This window comes from Oncorhynchus nerka, linkage group LG12 (genome assembly GCF_034236695.1).
Source record: "Oncorhynchus nerka isolate Pitt River linkage group LG12, Oner_Uvic_2.0, whole genome shotgun sequence".
Classification (NCBI taxonomy): domain Eukaryota; kingdom Metazoa; phylum Chordata; class Actinopteri; order Salmoniformes; family Salmonidae; genus Oncorhynchus; species Oncorhynchus nerka.
In genome coordinates this window covers 61,470,175-61,484,449 of record NC_088407.1, presented here as the reverse complement: position 1 = coordinate 61,484,449, position 14,275 = coordinate 61,470,175, and the positions used below count along the sequence as shown (strand labels likewise).

Below are 14,275 nucleotides of genomic sequence, written 5' to 3'. Positions count from 1 at the left end.
AATTTACTTTTGTTATATACATTTTCATTTAACATGTAGTGTCTTTGTATATGACAACATTCATGAGACAAATTATTACAACTTTAATTCCTGGGCTGCCTTTGCTTTCATTTCACATATCCATTTCAGTGCATATCTACATGGGGCATCATTCCAAGTCTTCCTGGGATGGGTTTTGGAGTAAATGGCTGCACAGTCCTCGGCTTTCTTATAATCATTCGGCTCTCCATCTGCCCAGTACCTTGAACAAAGGTCAAGGTTCATTTTTAGACTATGTAATAGGTAATAAGACAGTAGTAATAGACAATGGTAACACTAGCTACTGAATAAACCAATTCCAATGACTTGTGCTTACCCCTGAGTCAGTTCAGTCCCATCCAGCCATGTCCAGCTCCCCTCTGTGTCCTCTTCTTCCTTCAGTCCAATCCAGAACCCTGTGTCGTACCTGACTATTGAATTGTATCTTAATGCTTGTATCGCATTACTCATAAAGTCCTGAGAAAACACACACACACACACAAACAAACACAGACAATGAGAGAGAGTCATGCACAAACAAGCTGTTGAACTAGGTTGGTTAAATGATCAACAATACCAAGTTTGGAACAGTACTCACTTTCCCAATACAATGCCCTCAGAGTCACACAAAATATGATAATAAACATCACGCTCCCAGTTACAGGAACAAGATCTGCACTGCCGGTCCATGCCTTACCTGCTTCTCCCAGCTATCTAACACAACCAGGTCAGCTCCATAACTTAAACAGTGTTTTCTGGCCTCTCCCCAGCTTCTAGACTCAATGGCATCAGAAATGGCAAAGTAGTAACATGTGGAGTTCAGCAGATCCCATCCTGGCAAACATAGGCCACAGCTTACCTCTGTAAAGACACATTGGATGTTTGTTTTTTGACTAGTCAGTAGATCAAATCCTAAATTGGGTGTCTTACAAAAAGTTATCTCACCAAGCGAAGATATTTGGGACTGCAGCTGCGTCTTGTCCTTGCGAAGGCTCTTAATCTGAGCCTGAAAGTTATCGTTGCTGGTCGTCTGTTGCTGTAATGCTATCTCTAGTTGGTGGAGGCTAGTGAGCTCTCTGTGTAACTTTCTCTGGGCCTCCTCTTTATCACGAATCACATTGTTCTGGACTGCTCTGAAGTGCTCCAGCTCACTGCTGATCTGTGTCAAATTCTGATATAGTGGAAGATGACTCTCACTGACTTTATTACCTGTGGGGATCAAAGAGGAACCCAATATCACTAGGGAGAAGAAAAAAACTTTTCGTAAACAAAGTAGTACTTTTACGTTTTTTCTATGTAAACAACAGGACATGCATGCTGCATTGACATGTACATCGAGAGTGAGAGATTACTATACTTAGTGTTGAGTCTTGTCTTTGGACATGGTTATACTCACAGTATACTCCCAGGACAATGGCAACAACCAGTAGAAGAGCACTAAGTGGCCCCAAACATATTGTAACCAATCGGTAATGTGGAAAACTGGGCCCATCTCGTACTGTGAATGTAGATACTGAAAGGGATCATTTCCGTCAGTATCAGAGTGTCGAGGTTATAAACAAGTTATAGACGGTCCACAAAATAGTCATGTTTTCACTGAACGACTTCAGTGAAACATTCTAGACAGCTTACTAAAAGGTATGATTTGCACAAACTGGATCAGGGTTACTCTTTTAGAGATGGGCAGTGTCAAAGACCACATTGTCTCAAAGAGCTTTTCTAAAGCCAATTCAAAAACACACTAAAACAAAAATGTACAGTCACATTACGCTGAAGAAAAAGGTTAACACATTGACTTAATATCTAAATCCTATTATTTTATACTTGAAAAATGTATTTGTTTATGGTACCTGGTTTCTGGTCTTGGCTATGATAGAAGGGAGCTTCATCTGTGTCAAACCCATTTTCGGTATATTTCTCGTAATTCTCCATTGAATTGTCTGCCCTGTTAAAAATGTTCCAGTCAGTGGGGATGGTCGTATCTCTCTGTGGAGTTTGTTCAAACATTGGACTGTATCAATATAGTGTGTGTGCTTGTTTGTGTGTGTGAGTGTGTGGACGTGTCTATTTGCGCAATGACAGGATTGACTTCAGAGATACAGTGATTGTAGAAAGGGGTTATGTGATTTTGACAGTAGCTTACAGGCATCTCGTGGCAAGTAAAATTCTATATTACATATTAAAACACACCTACTGTAATATAAATACAGTATCAAAGCAAGTACTGTGTAGTGACACACAGTACAATAACGTACTGTATTATTATACTGTAAAAAAAAAAAGTAAACGCTACCGTAATCGAAATTAATGAAATCCATTGATGGGAGAGGTTTGTATTCCACAGTATTTTATTGTAATTACAAGGCATTGTTGCAAGCAGGTTGGCTGCTAGGTAAAAAGTTTACAAACATTAAGGCATATGAATTAATATTTGGTGTTTTATATCACTTGCACTTCTAGAGGCCATAACAAAGGCTTCCAAACTGGCAGCGACTACAGTGAAAAACAGACCAAAAGGACATGGCAAAATGCTCAACCATTTAAGGTTTAAGACTTGCTGCCTCTCCAATCTGTCTCCTATACATTTTAAATTGATGGGGCACTATAACCACATAGGAGTTAAATAAGTACAGCATTCTCATTAATGGGTGCAAAAAAATATAGCCTCTTACAAGGCATGACTCAAATTATGTCAATGAGCCAGAAACAACAATACCATGCACCCACTAGTGCTCCGAAGTTTTTGGGGCGCTTCAAAGGTACGGTATGGGAAATCAATTCAAATCACATTGTATTTGTCACATACACATGGTTAGCAGATGTTAATGCGAGTGAAGCGAAATGCTTGTGCTTCTAGTTCTGACGGTGCAATAATATCTAACAGGCAATCTAATAATTCCCCAACAACTACCTAATACACACATATCTAAAGGGGTGAATGAGAATATGTACATGTAAGTATATGGATGAGCGATGGCCGAGCGGCATAGGTAAGATGCAATAGATGGTATAAAATATAGTATATACATGTGATATGAGTAAAAGTTTGTCAGGGTTTTGGGTGACAAGCCGAATTTCTCAGCCTCCTAAGGTTGAAGAGGCGCTGTTGCGCCTTCTTCACCACACTGTCTGTGTGGGTGGACAATTTCAGTTTGGAGGAACTTAAAACTTTCCACCTTCTCCACTGCTATCCCTTCAATGTAGATAAGGGGGTGCTCCCTCTGCTGTTTCCTGAAGTCCACGATCATCTCCTTTGTTTTGTTGACGTTGAGTGAGAGGTTGTTTTCCTGACACCACACTCCGAGTACCCTCACCTCCTCCCTGTAGGCTGTCTCATCGTTGTTGGTAATCAAGCCCACTACTGTTGTATCGTCTGCAAACGTGATGATTGAGTTGGAGGCGTGTATGGCCACGCAGTCGTGGGTGAACAGGGAGTACATGAGGGGGCTGAGCACACACCCTTGTGGGGCCCCAGTGTTGAGGGTCAGCGAAGTGGAGATGTTGTTTCCTACCTTCACCACCTGGGGGCGGCCCGTCAGAAAGTCCAGGACCCAATTGCACAGGGCGGGGTTGAGACCCAGGACCTCTAGTTTGATGATGAGCTTGGAGGGTACTATGGTGTTGAATGCTGAGCTATAGTCAATGAACAGCATTCTTACATAGGTATTCCTTTTGTCCAGATGGGATAGTGCAGTGTGATGGTGATTGCGTCATCTGTGGACTTCTTGGGGCGGTATGCAAACTGAAGTGGGTCTACCTTGGCTGGTAAGGTGTAGGTGATATGATCCTTGACTATTCTCTCAAAGCACTTCATGATGACAGAAGTGAGTGCTACGGGGCGGTTGTCATTTAGTTCAGTTATCTTCACCTTCTTGGGTACAGGAACAATGGTAGCCATCTGGAAGCATGTGGGGACAATAGACTGGGATAGGGAGCAATTGAATATGTCCGTAAACACACCAGCCAGCTGGTCTGCGCATGCTCTGAGGACGCGGCTAGGGATGCAGTCTGGGCCAGCAGCCTTGCGAGGGTTAACACGTTTAAATGTTTTACTCACGTCAGCCACGGAGAAGGAGAGGGGGTGGGGCTCAGTCCCTGTTAGCGGGCCGTGACGGTGGCACTGTATTATCCTCAAAGCGGGCAAAGAAGATGTTTAGTTTGTCTGGAAGCATGACGTCGGTGTCCGTGACGTGGCTGGTAGTCCGTGATTTCCTGTAGACCCTGCCACACACATCTCATACCTGAGCTGTTGAATTGCGACTCCAACTTGTCTCTGTACTGTCATTTCGCTTGTTTGATTGCCTTGCGGAGGGAATAACTACACTGTTTATATTCAATCATATTCCCAGACCTCTTTCCATGGTTAAATGCGGTGGAGCGCTTTCAGTTTTGCGTGAATGCCGCCATACATCCACGGTTTCTGGTTAGGGTAGGTGTTAATAGTCACAGTAGGTACAACATCTCCAATGCACTTCTTTATAAACACACTCACCGAGTCAGCGTATAGGTCGATGTTGTTCTCTGAGGCTGACCGGAACATATTTGTTTGTCCATTAGGGTGTGCAGGGTGAATACGTGGTCTATCGTATGATAATTTGGTAAAAAGCCAATTTGACATTTGCTCAGTACATTGTTTTCACTGAGGAAATGTACGAGTTTGCTGTTAATGATAATGCAGAGGATTTTCCCAAGGTTGCTGTTGACACATATCCCACGGTAGTTGTTGGGGTCAAATTTGTCTCCACTTTTGTGGATTGGGGTGATCAGTCCTTGGTTCCAAATATTGGGGAAGATGCCAGAGGTAAGGATGATGTTAAAGAGTTTTAGTATAACCAATTGGAATTTGTTGTCTGTATATTTTATCATTTAATTGAGGATTGCATCAATACCACAGGCCTTTTTGGATTGGAGGGTTTTTATTTTGTCTTGTAGTTCGTTCAAGGTAATTGGAGAATCCAGTGGGTTCTAGTAGTCTTTAATAGTTGATTCTAAGATTTGTATTTACATTTACATTTACATTTAAGTCATTTAGCAGACGCTCTTATCCAGAGCGACTTACAAATTGGTGCTTTCACCTTATGACATCCAGTGGAACAGCCACTTTACAATAGTGCATCTAGGTCTTTTAAGGGGGGAGGGAGGGGGGAGAAGGATTACTTTATCCTATCCTAGGTATTCCTTAAAGAGGTGGGGTTTCAGGTGTCTCCGGAAGGTGGTGATTGACTCCGCTGTCCTGGCGTCGTGAGGGAGTTTGTTCCACCATTGGGGGGCCAGAGCAGCGAACAGTTTTGACTGGGCTGAGCGGGAACTGTACTTCCTCAGTGGTAGGGAGGCGAGCAGGCCAGAGGTGGATGAACGCAGTGCCCTTGTTTGGGTGTAGGGCCTGATCAGAGCCTGGAGGTACTGAGGTGCCGTTCCCCTCACAGCTCCGTAGGCAAGCACCATGGTCTTGTAGCGGATGCGAGCTTCAACTGGAAGCCAGTGGAGAGAGCGGAGGAGCGGGGTGACGTGAGAGAACTTGGGAAGGTTGAACACCAGACGGGCTGCGGCGTTCTGGATGAGTTGTAGGGGTTTAATGGCACAGGCAGGGAGCCCAGCCAACAGCGAGTTGCAGTAATCCAGACGGGAGATGACAAGTGCCTGGATTAGGACCTGCGCCGCTTCCTGTGTGAGGCAGGGTCGTACTCTGCGGATGTTGTAGAGCATGAACCTACAGGAACGGGCCACCGCCTTGATGTTATTTGAGAACGACAGGGTGTTGTCCAGGATCACGCCAAGGTTCTTAGCGCTCTGGGACGAGGACACAATGGAGTTGTCAACCGTGATGGCGAGATCATGGAACGGGCAGTCCTTCCCCGGGAGGAAGAGCAGCTCCGTCTTGCCGAGGTTCAGCTTGAGGTGATGATCCGTCATCCACACTGATATGTCTGCCAGACATGCAGAGATGCGATTCGCCACCTGGTCGTCAGAAGGGGGAAAGGAGAAGATTAATTGTGTGTCGTCTGCATAGCAATGATAGGAGAGACCATGTGAGGTTATGACAGAGCCAAGTGACTTGGTGTATAGCGAGAATAGGAGAGGGCCTAGAACAGAGCCCTGGGGGACACCAGTGGTGAGAGCACGTGGTGAGGAGACGGATTCTCGCCACGCCACCTGGTAGGAGCGACCTGTCAGGTAGGACGCAATCCAAGCGTGGGCCGCGCCGGAGATGCCCAACTCGGAGAGGGTGGAGAGGAGGATCTGATGGTTCACAGTATCGAAGGCAGCCGATAGGTCTAGAAGGATGAGAGCAGAGGAGAGAGAGTTAGCTTTAGCAGTGCGGAGCGCCTCCGTGATACAGAGAAGAGCAGTCTCAGTTGAATGACTAGTCTTGAAACCTGACTGATTTGGATCAAGAAGGTCATTCTGAGAGAGATAGCGGGAGAGCTGGCCAAGGACGGCACGTTCAAGAGTTTTGGAGAGAAAAGAAAGAAGGGATACTGGTCTGTAGTTGTTGACATCGGAGGGATCGAGTGTAGGTTTTTTCAGAAGGGGTGCAACTCTCGCTCTCTTGAAGACAGGAGGGACGTAGCCAGCGGTCAGGGATGAGTTGATGAGCGAGGTGAGGTAAGGGAGAAGGTCACCGGAGATGGTCTGGAGAAGAGAGGAGGGGATAGGGTCAAGCGGGCAGGTTGTTGGGCGGCCGGCCGTCACAAGACGCGAGATGTCATCTGGAGAGAGAGGGGAGAAAGAGGTCAGAGCACAGGGTAGGGCAGTGTGAGCAGAACCAGCGGTGTCGTTTGACTTAGCAAACGAGGATCGGATGTCGTCGACCTTCTTTTCAAAATGGTTGACGAAGTCATCTGCAGAGGGAGGAGGGGGGGGGAGGAGGATTCAAGAGGGAGAAGGTGGCAAAGAGCTTCCTAGGGTTAGAGGCAGATGCTTGGAATTTAGAGTGGTAGAAAGTGGCTTTAGCAGCAGAGACAGAAGAGGAAAATGTAGAGAGGAGGGAGTGAAAGGATGCTAGGTCCGCAGGAGGCGAGTTTTCCTCCATTTCCGCTCGGCTGCCCGGAGCCCTGTTCTGTGAGCTCGCAATGAGTCGTCGAGCCACGGAGCGGGAGGGGAGGACCGAGCCGGCCTGGAGGATAGGGGACATAGAGAGTCAAAGGATGCAGAAAGGGAGGAGAGGAGGGTTGAGGAGGCAGAATCAGGAGATAGGTTGGAGAAGGTTTGAGCAGAGGGAAGAGATGATAGGATGGAAGAGGAGAGAGTAGCGGGGGAGAGAGAGCGAAGGTTGGGACGGCGCGATACCATCCGAGTAGGGGCAGTGTGGGAAGTGTTGGATGAGAGCGAGAGGGAAAAGGATACAAGGTAGTGGTCGGAGACTTGGAGGGAGTTGCAATGAGGTTAGTGGAGGAACAGCATCTAGTAAAGATGAGGTTGAGCGTATTGCCTGCCTTGTGAGTAGGGGGAAGGTGAGAGGGTGAGGTCAAAAGAGGAGAGGAGTGGAAAGAAGGAGGCAGAGAGGAATGAGTCGAAGGTAGACGTGGGGAGGTTAAAGTCGCCCAGAACTGTGAGAGGTGAGCCGTCCTCAGGAAAGGAGCTTATCAAGGCATCAAGCTCATTGATGAACTCTCCGAGGGAACCTGGAGGGCGATAAATGATAAGGATGTTAAGCTTGAAAGGGCTAGTAACTGTGACAGCATGGAATTCAAAGGAGGCGATAGACAGATGGGTAAGGGGAGAAAAGAGAATGACCACTTGGGAGAGATGAGGATCCCGGTGCCACCACCCCGCTGACCAGAAGCTCTCGGGGTGTGCGAGCACGTGGGCGGACGAAGAGAGAGCAGTAGGAGTAGCGGTGTTGTCTGTGGTGATCCATGTTTCCGTCAGAGCCAAGAAGTCGAGGGACTGGAGGGAGGCATAGGCTGAGATGAACTCTGCCTTGTTGGCCGCAGATCGGCAGTTCCAGAGGCTACCGGAGACCTGGAACTCCACGTGGGTCGTGCGCGCTGGGACCACCAGATTAGGGTGGCCGCGGCCATGCGGTGTGGAGCGTTTGTATGGTCTGTGCAGAGAGGAGAGAACAGGGATAGACAGACACATAGTTGACAGGCTAGAGAAGAGGCTACGCTAATGCAGAGGAGATTGGAATGACAAGTGGACTACACGTCTCGAATGTTCAGAAAGTTAAGCTTACGTAGCAAGAATCTAATTGACTAAAATGATTAAAATGATACAGTACTGCTGGGGTAGGCTAGCTGCGTTGTTGACACTACCCTAATCAAGTCGTACCGTTGAGTGTGAAGTTTCTACAATGCTGCTTTTGGGAGCTAGCTGGCTAGCTAGCAGTGTTGGTTACGTTACGTTGCGTTAGGAGAACGACAATAGCTGGCTAGCTAACCTAGAAAATCGCTCTAGACTACACAATTATCTTTGAAACAAAGACGGCTATGTAGCTAGCTATGTAGCTAGCTACGATCAAACAAATCACACCGTTGGGACTGTAATGAAATGAAATGAAAATGTGATACTACCTGTGGAGCGAAGCGGAATCGACCGGAATGCGAAAGTTCTATTCAGTAGACGTTGGCTGGCTATTGGCTAGCTAGGAGTGTCTCCTACGTTAAGGACGACAAAATAGCTGGCTAGCTAACCTCGGTGAATTAAGATAATCACTCTAAGACTACACACTCTAAACTACACAATTATCTTGGATACGAAGACAGCAAAGACAACTATGTAGCTAGCTAATACTACACTAATCAAGTCGTTCAGTTGAGTGTGATAGTTACTACAGTGCTACGGTAGCCGGTGAACGTATGCTAGCTGGCTAGCTGCTAGGCAGATAGGAGGACGACGAAATACGATAATAACGCAATTATCACTCTAAGACTCCATACTCTAAACTACACAATTATCTTGGATACGAAGACAGCAAAGACAACTATGTAGCTAGCTAACACTACACTAATCAAGTCGTTCAATTGAGTGTGATAGTTACTACAGTGCTACGGTAGACGGTGAACGTGTTGGGCAGATAGGAGACGACGAAATACGATAATTACGCAATTATCTTTGATACAACGACGACTATGTAGCTAGCTAAGAAGAAATTGCTAAGATTAGACAAATCAGACCGTTGTACTATAATGAAATGTAATGAAATGTAATGAAAAAGTTATACAACCTGCAGACCGAAGCGCGGATGCGACCGGCTCGCTCCAACCCGGAAGTAAATGTATATGTTTTTGCTGTTTGTTCTTTGTTATAGAGCCAAAAAGATTGGAAAAGTGGTTTGCCCATACATCTCCATTTTGGATAGATAATTCTTTGTGTTGTTTAGTGTTTTCCAATTTTTCCAGAAGTGGTTAGAGTCTATGGATTCTTCAATTACATTGAGCTGATTTATGACGTGCTGTTCCTTCTTTTTCCGTAGTGTATTTCTCTATTGTTTTAGTGATTCACCATAGTGAAGGCATAGACTCGGGTTTTGTGGGTCTCTATGCTTTTGGTTGGACAGGTTTCTCAATTTGTTTCTTAGGTTTTTGCATTCTTCATCAAACTATTTGTCATTGTTGTTCTTTTTCTTCGGTTTTCTGTTTGAATGTATTTATTTTTGATAGGGAAGCTGAGAGAATATACTGTTTAGGTTTTCTACTGCCAGGTGTACACCTTCACTATTACAGTGAAACGCTTTGTCCAGGTAATTGTCTAGAAGGGATTGAATTTGTTGTTGCCCAATTGTTTTTTGGTAGATTTCCACACTACTCTCTCCATCTATAGCATTTCTTAATATTATTCAGCTCCTTTGGCTTTGATGCCTCATGAGTGAGCAAAGCTCTGTTCAAGTAGTGTGATTTTGCTGTGATTGGGTTGAGGTCCGTGATAAAGTAGTCTACAGTACTACTGCCAAGAGATGAGCTGTATGTGTAGCTACCATAGGAGATCCCTCGAAGCCTACCGTTGACTCTGTACATACCCAGCGTGCGACAGAGCTGCAGGAGTTGTGACCCTTTTTTGTTGGTTATGTTGTCATAGTTGGTCATCCCCAAAGCCAACACTTATTTTGGCCGCCTTTCCTTCCAGTTCTCTGCTGTCAATGACTGGAACGAATTGCAAAAGTCTCTGAAGCTGGAGTCTTACGTATATCTCCCTCTAACTTTAAGCATAAGCTGTCTGAGAAGCTTACAGATCACTGTACCTGTACACAGCCAATCTGTAAATATCACACCCATATTATTACTTATCCTCTTGCTTTTTTGCACCCTCGTATCTCTACTTGCACATCATCATCTGCACATCTATCGCTCCAGTATTAATGCTAAATTGTAATTATTTTCGCCTCTAGGGCCTATTTATTGCCTACCTCCCTACTCTTCTACATTTGTACACACTGTACATAGATTTTCTATTTTTCATTTATTTTGTGTTATTGACTGTATGTTTGTTTATTCCCATTTGTAACTCTGTGTTTTTGTTTTTGTCGCACTGCTTTGCTTTATCTTGGCCAGGCCGCAGTTGTAAATGAGAATTTGTTCTCAACTGGCCTACCCGGTTAAATAAAAATAAATAAATAGTTGTGCCTAGGGGGGCATATGGGGGAGTGAATGCTGTCCCCTCCAGGTAGGTGTTTGTCCCCCTGTGTGCTAAGGGTGTCAGGTTCTTGTCCAGTTCTGGCATTTAGGTTGCCACAGACTAGTACATGTCCCCGGGCCTGGAAATTGTTGATCTCCCCCTCTAGGATGGAGAAGCTGTCTTCATTAAAGTATGGGGATTCTAGTGGGGGGATATAAGTAGCACACATGAGGCCATTTGTCTCTGTTGAGATCATTTCCTTATTCATTTCTAGCCAGATGTAAAATGTTCCTGTTTTGACAAATTTAATAGAGTGGGTTAGGTCTGCTCTATACCAAATTAGCATACCACCTGATTCTCTTCCCTGTTTCACACCTGGTAGTTTGGTGGATGGGACTGCCAGTTCTCTGTAGCCTAGATGGCAACCAGTGGGTCCGTCTTCTTTAAACCATGTTTCTTGTAGGATGACAATGTCTGTATTTCCAATTTCTTTGATGAAGTCTGTGTTCCTGCTCTTTAGGCCAAAGGCAGATGACCTCAGACCTTGTATATTCCAGGATGAGATAGTAAAACCTTTGTGTTCCATATTGTCTAGTGTTGTTTTTGTATGGTTTACGTCCTAAGATGTTATAACAAAATGTGGCGAGTAAGGGTCCACTCATTTTTTTGAGAACTTCCGGAATTGAATGGTGGAATGTGAAAAATTGTAGACGACACACCCCATTCAACATGCATAAACAGACCAAACTCATCTTGTCTTCTCTTATTATCTTTGGTTTCTGTGAGAAAATAAAGCAAGGCTGCGTGCAAAAACTACCCATCGTCGGATTACTTTCGATTTCTAGAAAGTGTTTTACTCAAATATTTCGATAAATGGTGAGCTCACCCGTGACCGAAAGGTTGCAAGATTGAATCCTCGAGCTGACAAGGTATAAATCTGTCATTCTGGCCCTGAACAAGGCAGTTAACCCACTGTTCCTAGGCCGTTCTTAACTGACTTGCCTAGTTAAATAAAGGTCAAATAAAAAAATAAAACATCTTTGAAATGCAAGAGAAAGCAAATAATATATTGCTTCACCCCAGGCATTTAGATTTTGGCCACTAGATGGCAGCAGTGTATGTGCAAAGTTTTAGACTGATCCAATGAATCATTGTATTTCTGTTCAAAATGTTGTATCAAGACTGCCCAAATGTGTCTAATTGGTTTATTAATACATTTTCATAACCGTGCACTCTTCTCAAACAATAGCATGGTATTCTTTCACTGTAATAGCTACTGTAAATTGGACAGTGCAGTTAGATTTTGTTGGGTATTAATGCACACTGAGATCTACAGAAACACAGTCTAAATAAAGATTTATGAAGTTTGCTTCTGCCCACAGACTTTGAGCTGCGCCACCATTCAGATGTAAGCACTAGTAACTTCAGTGTTTCCGGGTCTTTAGTGAATGCATAGAAATGAAAAAGATGGACTCCTTGTGCTGTGGCACAGTCGAGTGAGCGGTACTGTCAGCTTCCAAAATGTAAATTTAGTAAAGTGGGAGTTTAAACTGTAGATATCTTCTTTTCTGTATACATTACTATCAGAGATCAGGGGAGATGGTTATTGTATTATTGCGCATTAACAACGTCCAAAGGTTTCGAAAGACCAGGCCAAAATATTTGCAAGTATCTTGGTAACTAGCAAACCAACAACATTGTTGCACACTATTGCTGTGGGATAATTGTTTTGAAGCAGTCGTAACTATGATGATGTAAGGTTCTGTATTTATTTTCTTAGTCAACCTTGTGTTCTATTTCATTGTGTTCTTGAACGTAGTCCTGTCTTTCATTTTTGTTCATAGATTTCACCGGTGTTAGTTACTCACCTGGTCTCATCAGCTCCGTATTTAGTTCAGATCATTCTGTTTGTGCCTTTGTGAGGTATTGTTCGTTTTGACTCTACTAAGCCTTTTCGTAGCGCGTTTGTGAAAACCAGGTATAGCCTTCAGTCCTAGTTTTGATTCACTTAGTGTTTGCCTACCTGTGTATTTTTTATTTTACCTTTATTTAACTAGGCAAGTCAGTTAAGAACAAATTCTTATTTTCAATGACGGCCTAGGAACTGTGGGTTAACTGCCTTGTTCAGGGGCAGAACGACAGATTTGTACCTTGTTAGCTCGGGGATTTGAACTTGCATCCTTTCGGATGACCTTTGCCTGCCTGTGACCACGATTCCTGCATTCTGCGAATGCAAAATAAATACCTGCCGCGCTCTGCTCGTGAATATACACCTTTTTGTCCTTGAGTATTCATTACATATGCTCACTTTTACTGATACAATGTATAGCAGTTCTCTGTACATTCTACTCCCCCCAAAATTTTATTTTTAATTAATAGGAGTTTGTTTACGCAATTGATTTGTACATAGTTTGCAATTGTTAGGCCTACAGTTGTGTTCCGCTTATTATACTCAAAATGTCACTGGAACACTATGAAAGGCATTTCACCTCACTAAATTCATATTCTGTCAGTGAATCTTTCGCCAGTGGGCGATCGACGTCAGAATACATCGGCAAGGAAGAGACGTTACATTACATTCCAATCTGGATCCTTGGAAAAGGGGCATTTGGCGAAGCAGACAGAGGTAAGCAGGTCAAGCACGATTTCTATCATTCACACACGCACACACCTCTGTTCTGTCAGAGCAAAATGCATAAAAAATGTACTGATCTATTAGGCCTGTTTTATTAGTGATCTACGATAGCTTTTCCTGCTTGCTGAGTGAGTCTCCCACCAAACCTGGCCATTAGCCTCTGAGATGGCCAGTCTACTTTAGTTTTCATACCCCAGTGAGAAAGGCTTGCCAGAGAGCTGAAGATCCATTACATTCCCAAACCGTTTGACAAAACTGCTATTAGTCACGTTGCTCAAGAGTAATAGTGTAAGGGCATGGTTTGTATTTATTTGATCCCAGCAGGAAAACAACAACCTTTTGTAAATGTCAAACCTTTGTTTACTTGCTGAAAGAACAGTGTGGTTGATTAAAGCCTATATCATGTATAGTACATTATTAGGGATATACACTATTTTATCTTGTTATTATTATCTTATTGTTACTCTATTACATTTTATAATAGCAGAAGCACAATGGAAAAAAGAAAAATGAATTACATTAATATTTTAACTTTGAGTAAGTAATTGCAGTGAAGTCTTGTTGCCTGAGGTCTCTTGGGCTGTTATTTGTTGTAGCCTTCAAAGTTAAAGTGTTTCTGATCTCATCCTGACCTCTCTCTGTCTGTCCCCTGTCAATCACTCTACAGGACAACTCTCTGGTAGTGTGGAAGGAGGCGGACTTGAAATGCCTCTCAGATAAAGAGCATAAAGATATCACAAATGAGATCAGCATCCTCTCCATCCTACAGCACAACATCAACAGCCTACTTCAAACATTTCATGGACAAGGATACTCTGCTCATTGAGCTTGAATATTGTAATGGTGAGATATGGCTTCATCTTATCACTTGAATGTGGTGTATTTGTATGAAATACACATGGGATATTAAAGCTGTGTTATTATGTGTCCTGATTAAATGTGATACTTTGTATGCCGGGATAATGATATTGGCTCAACTGAAATATGATTTCCCCAATTGTAATGGTCTGGCAGTTACAGTAGCAATTGAAAGGGACCACTATCTATTCAATTTCAGGAGGAAAT

The 14,275-nt window shown here is 43.8% G+C and overlaps 1 protein-coding gene across 1 annotated transcript; it reads right to left on the bottom strand.

Annotated features, from left to right (window-relative positions):
- Positions 1-63: 63 nt before the first annotated feature.
- On the bottom strand, positions 64-2,030 carry LOC115138519 (C-type lectin domain family 10 member A-like). Its single transcript, XM_029675428.2, has 6 exons — positions 1,869-2,030; positions 1,415-1,531; positions 964-1,227; positions 716-879; positions 356-495; positions 64-230 (listed from the first exon to the last, which is right to left on the bottom strand). Exons 1-6 carry the CDS (start codon positions 2,023-2,025, stop codon positions 215-217), a joined length of 858 nt encoding a protein of 285 aa, XP_029531288.1. The 5' UTR covers positions 2,026-2,030; the 3' UTR covers positions 64-214.
- Positions 2,031-14,275: the final 12,245 nt, after the last annotated feature.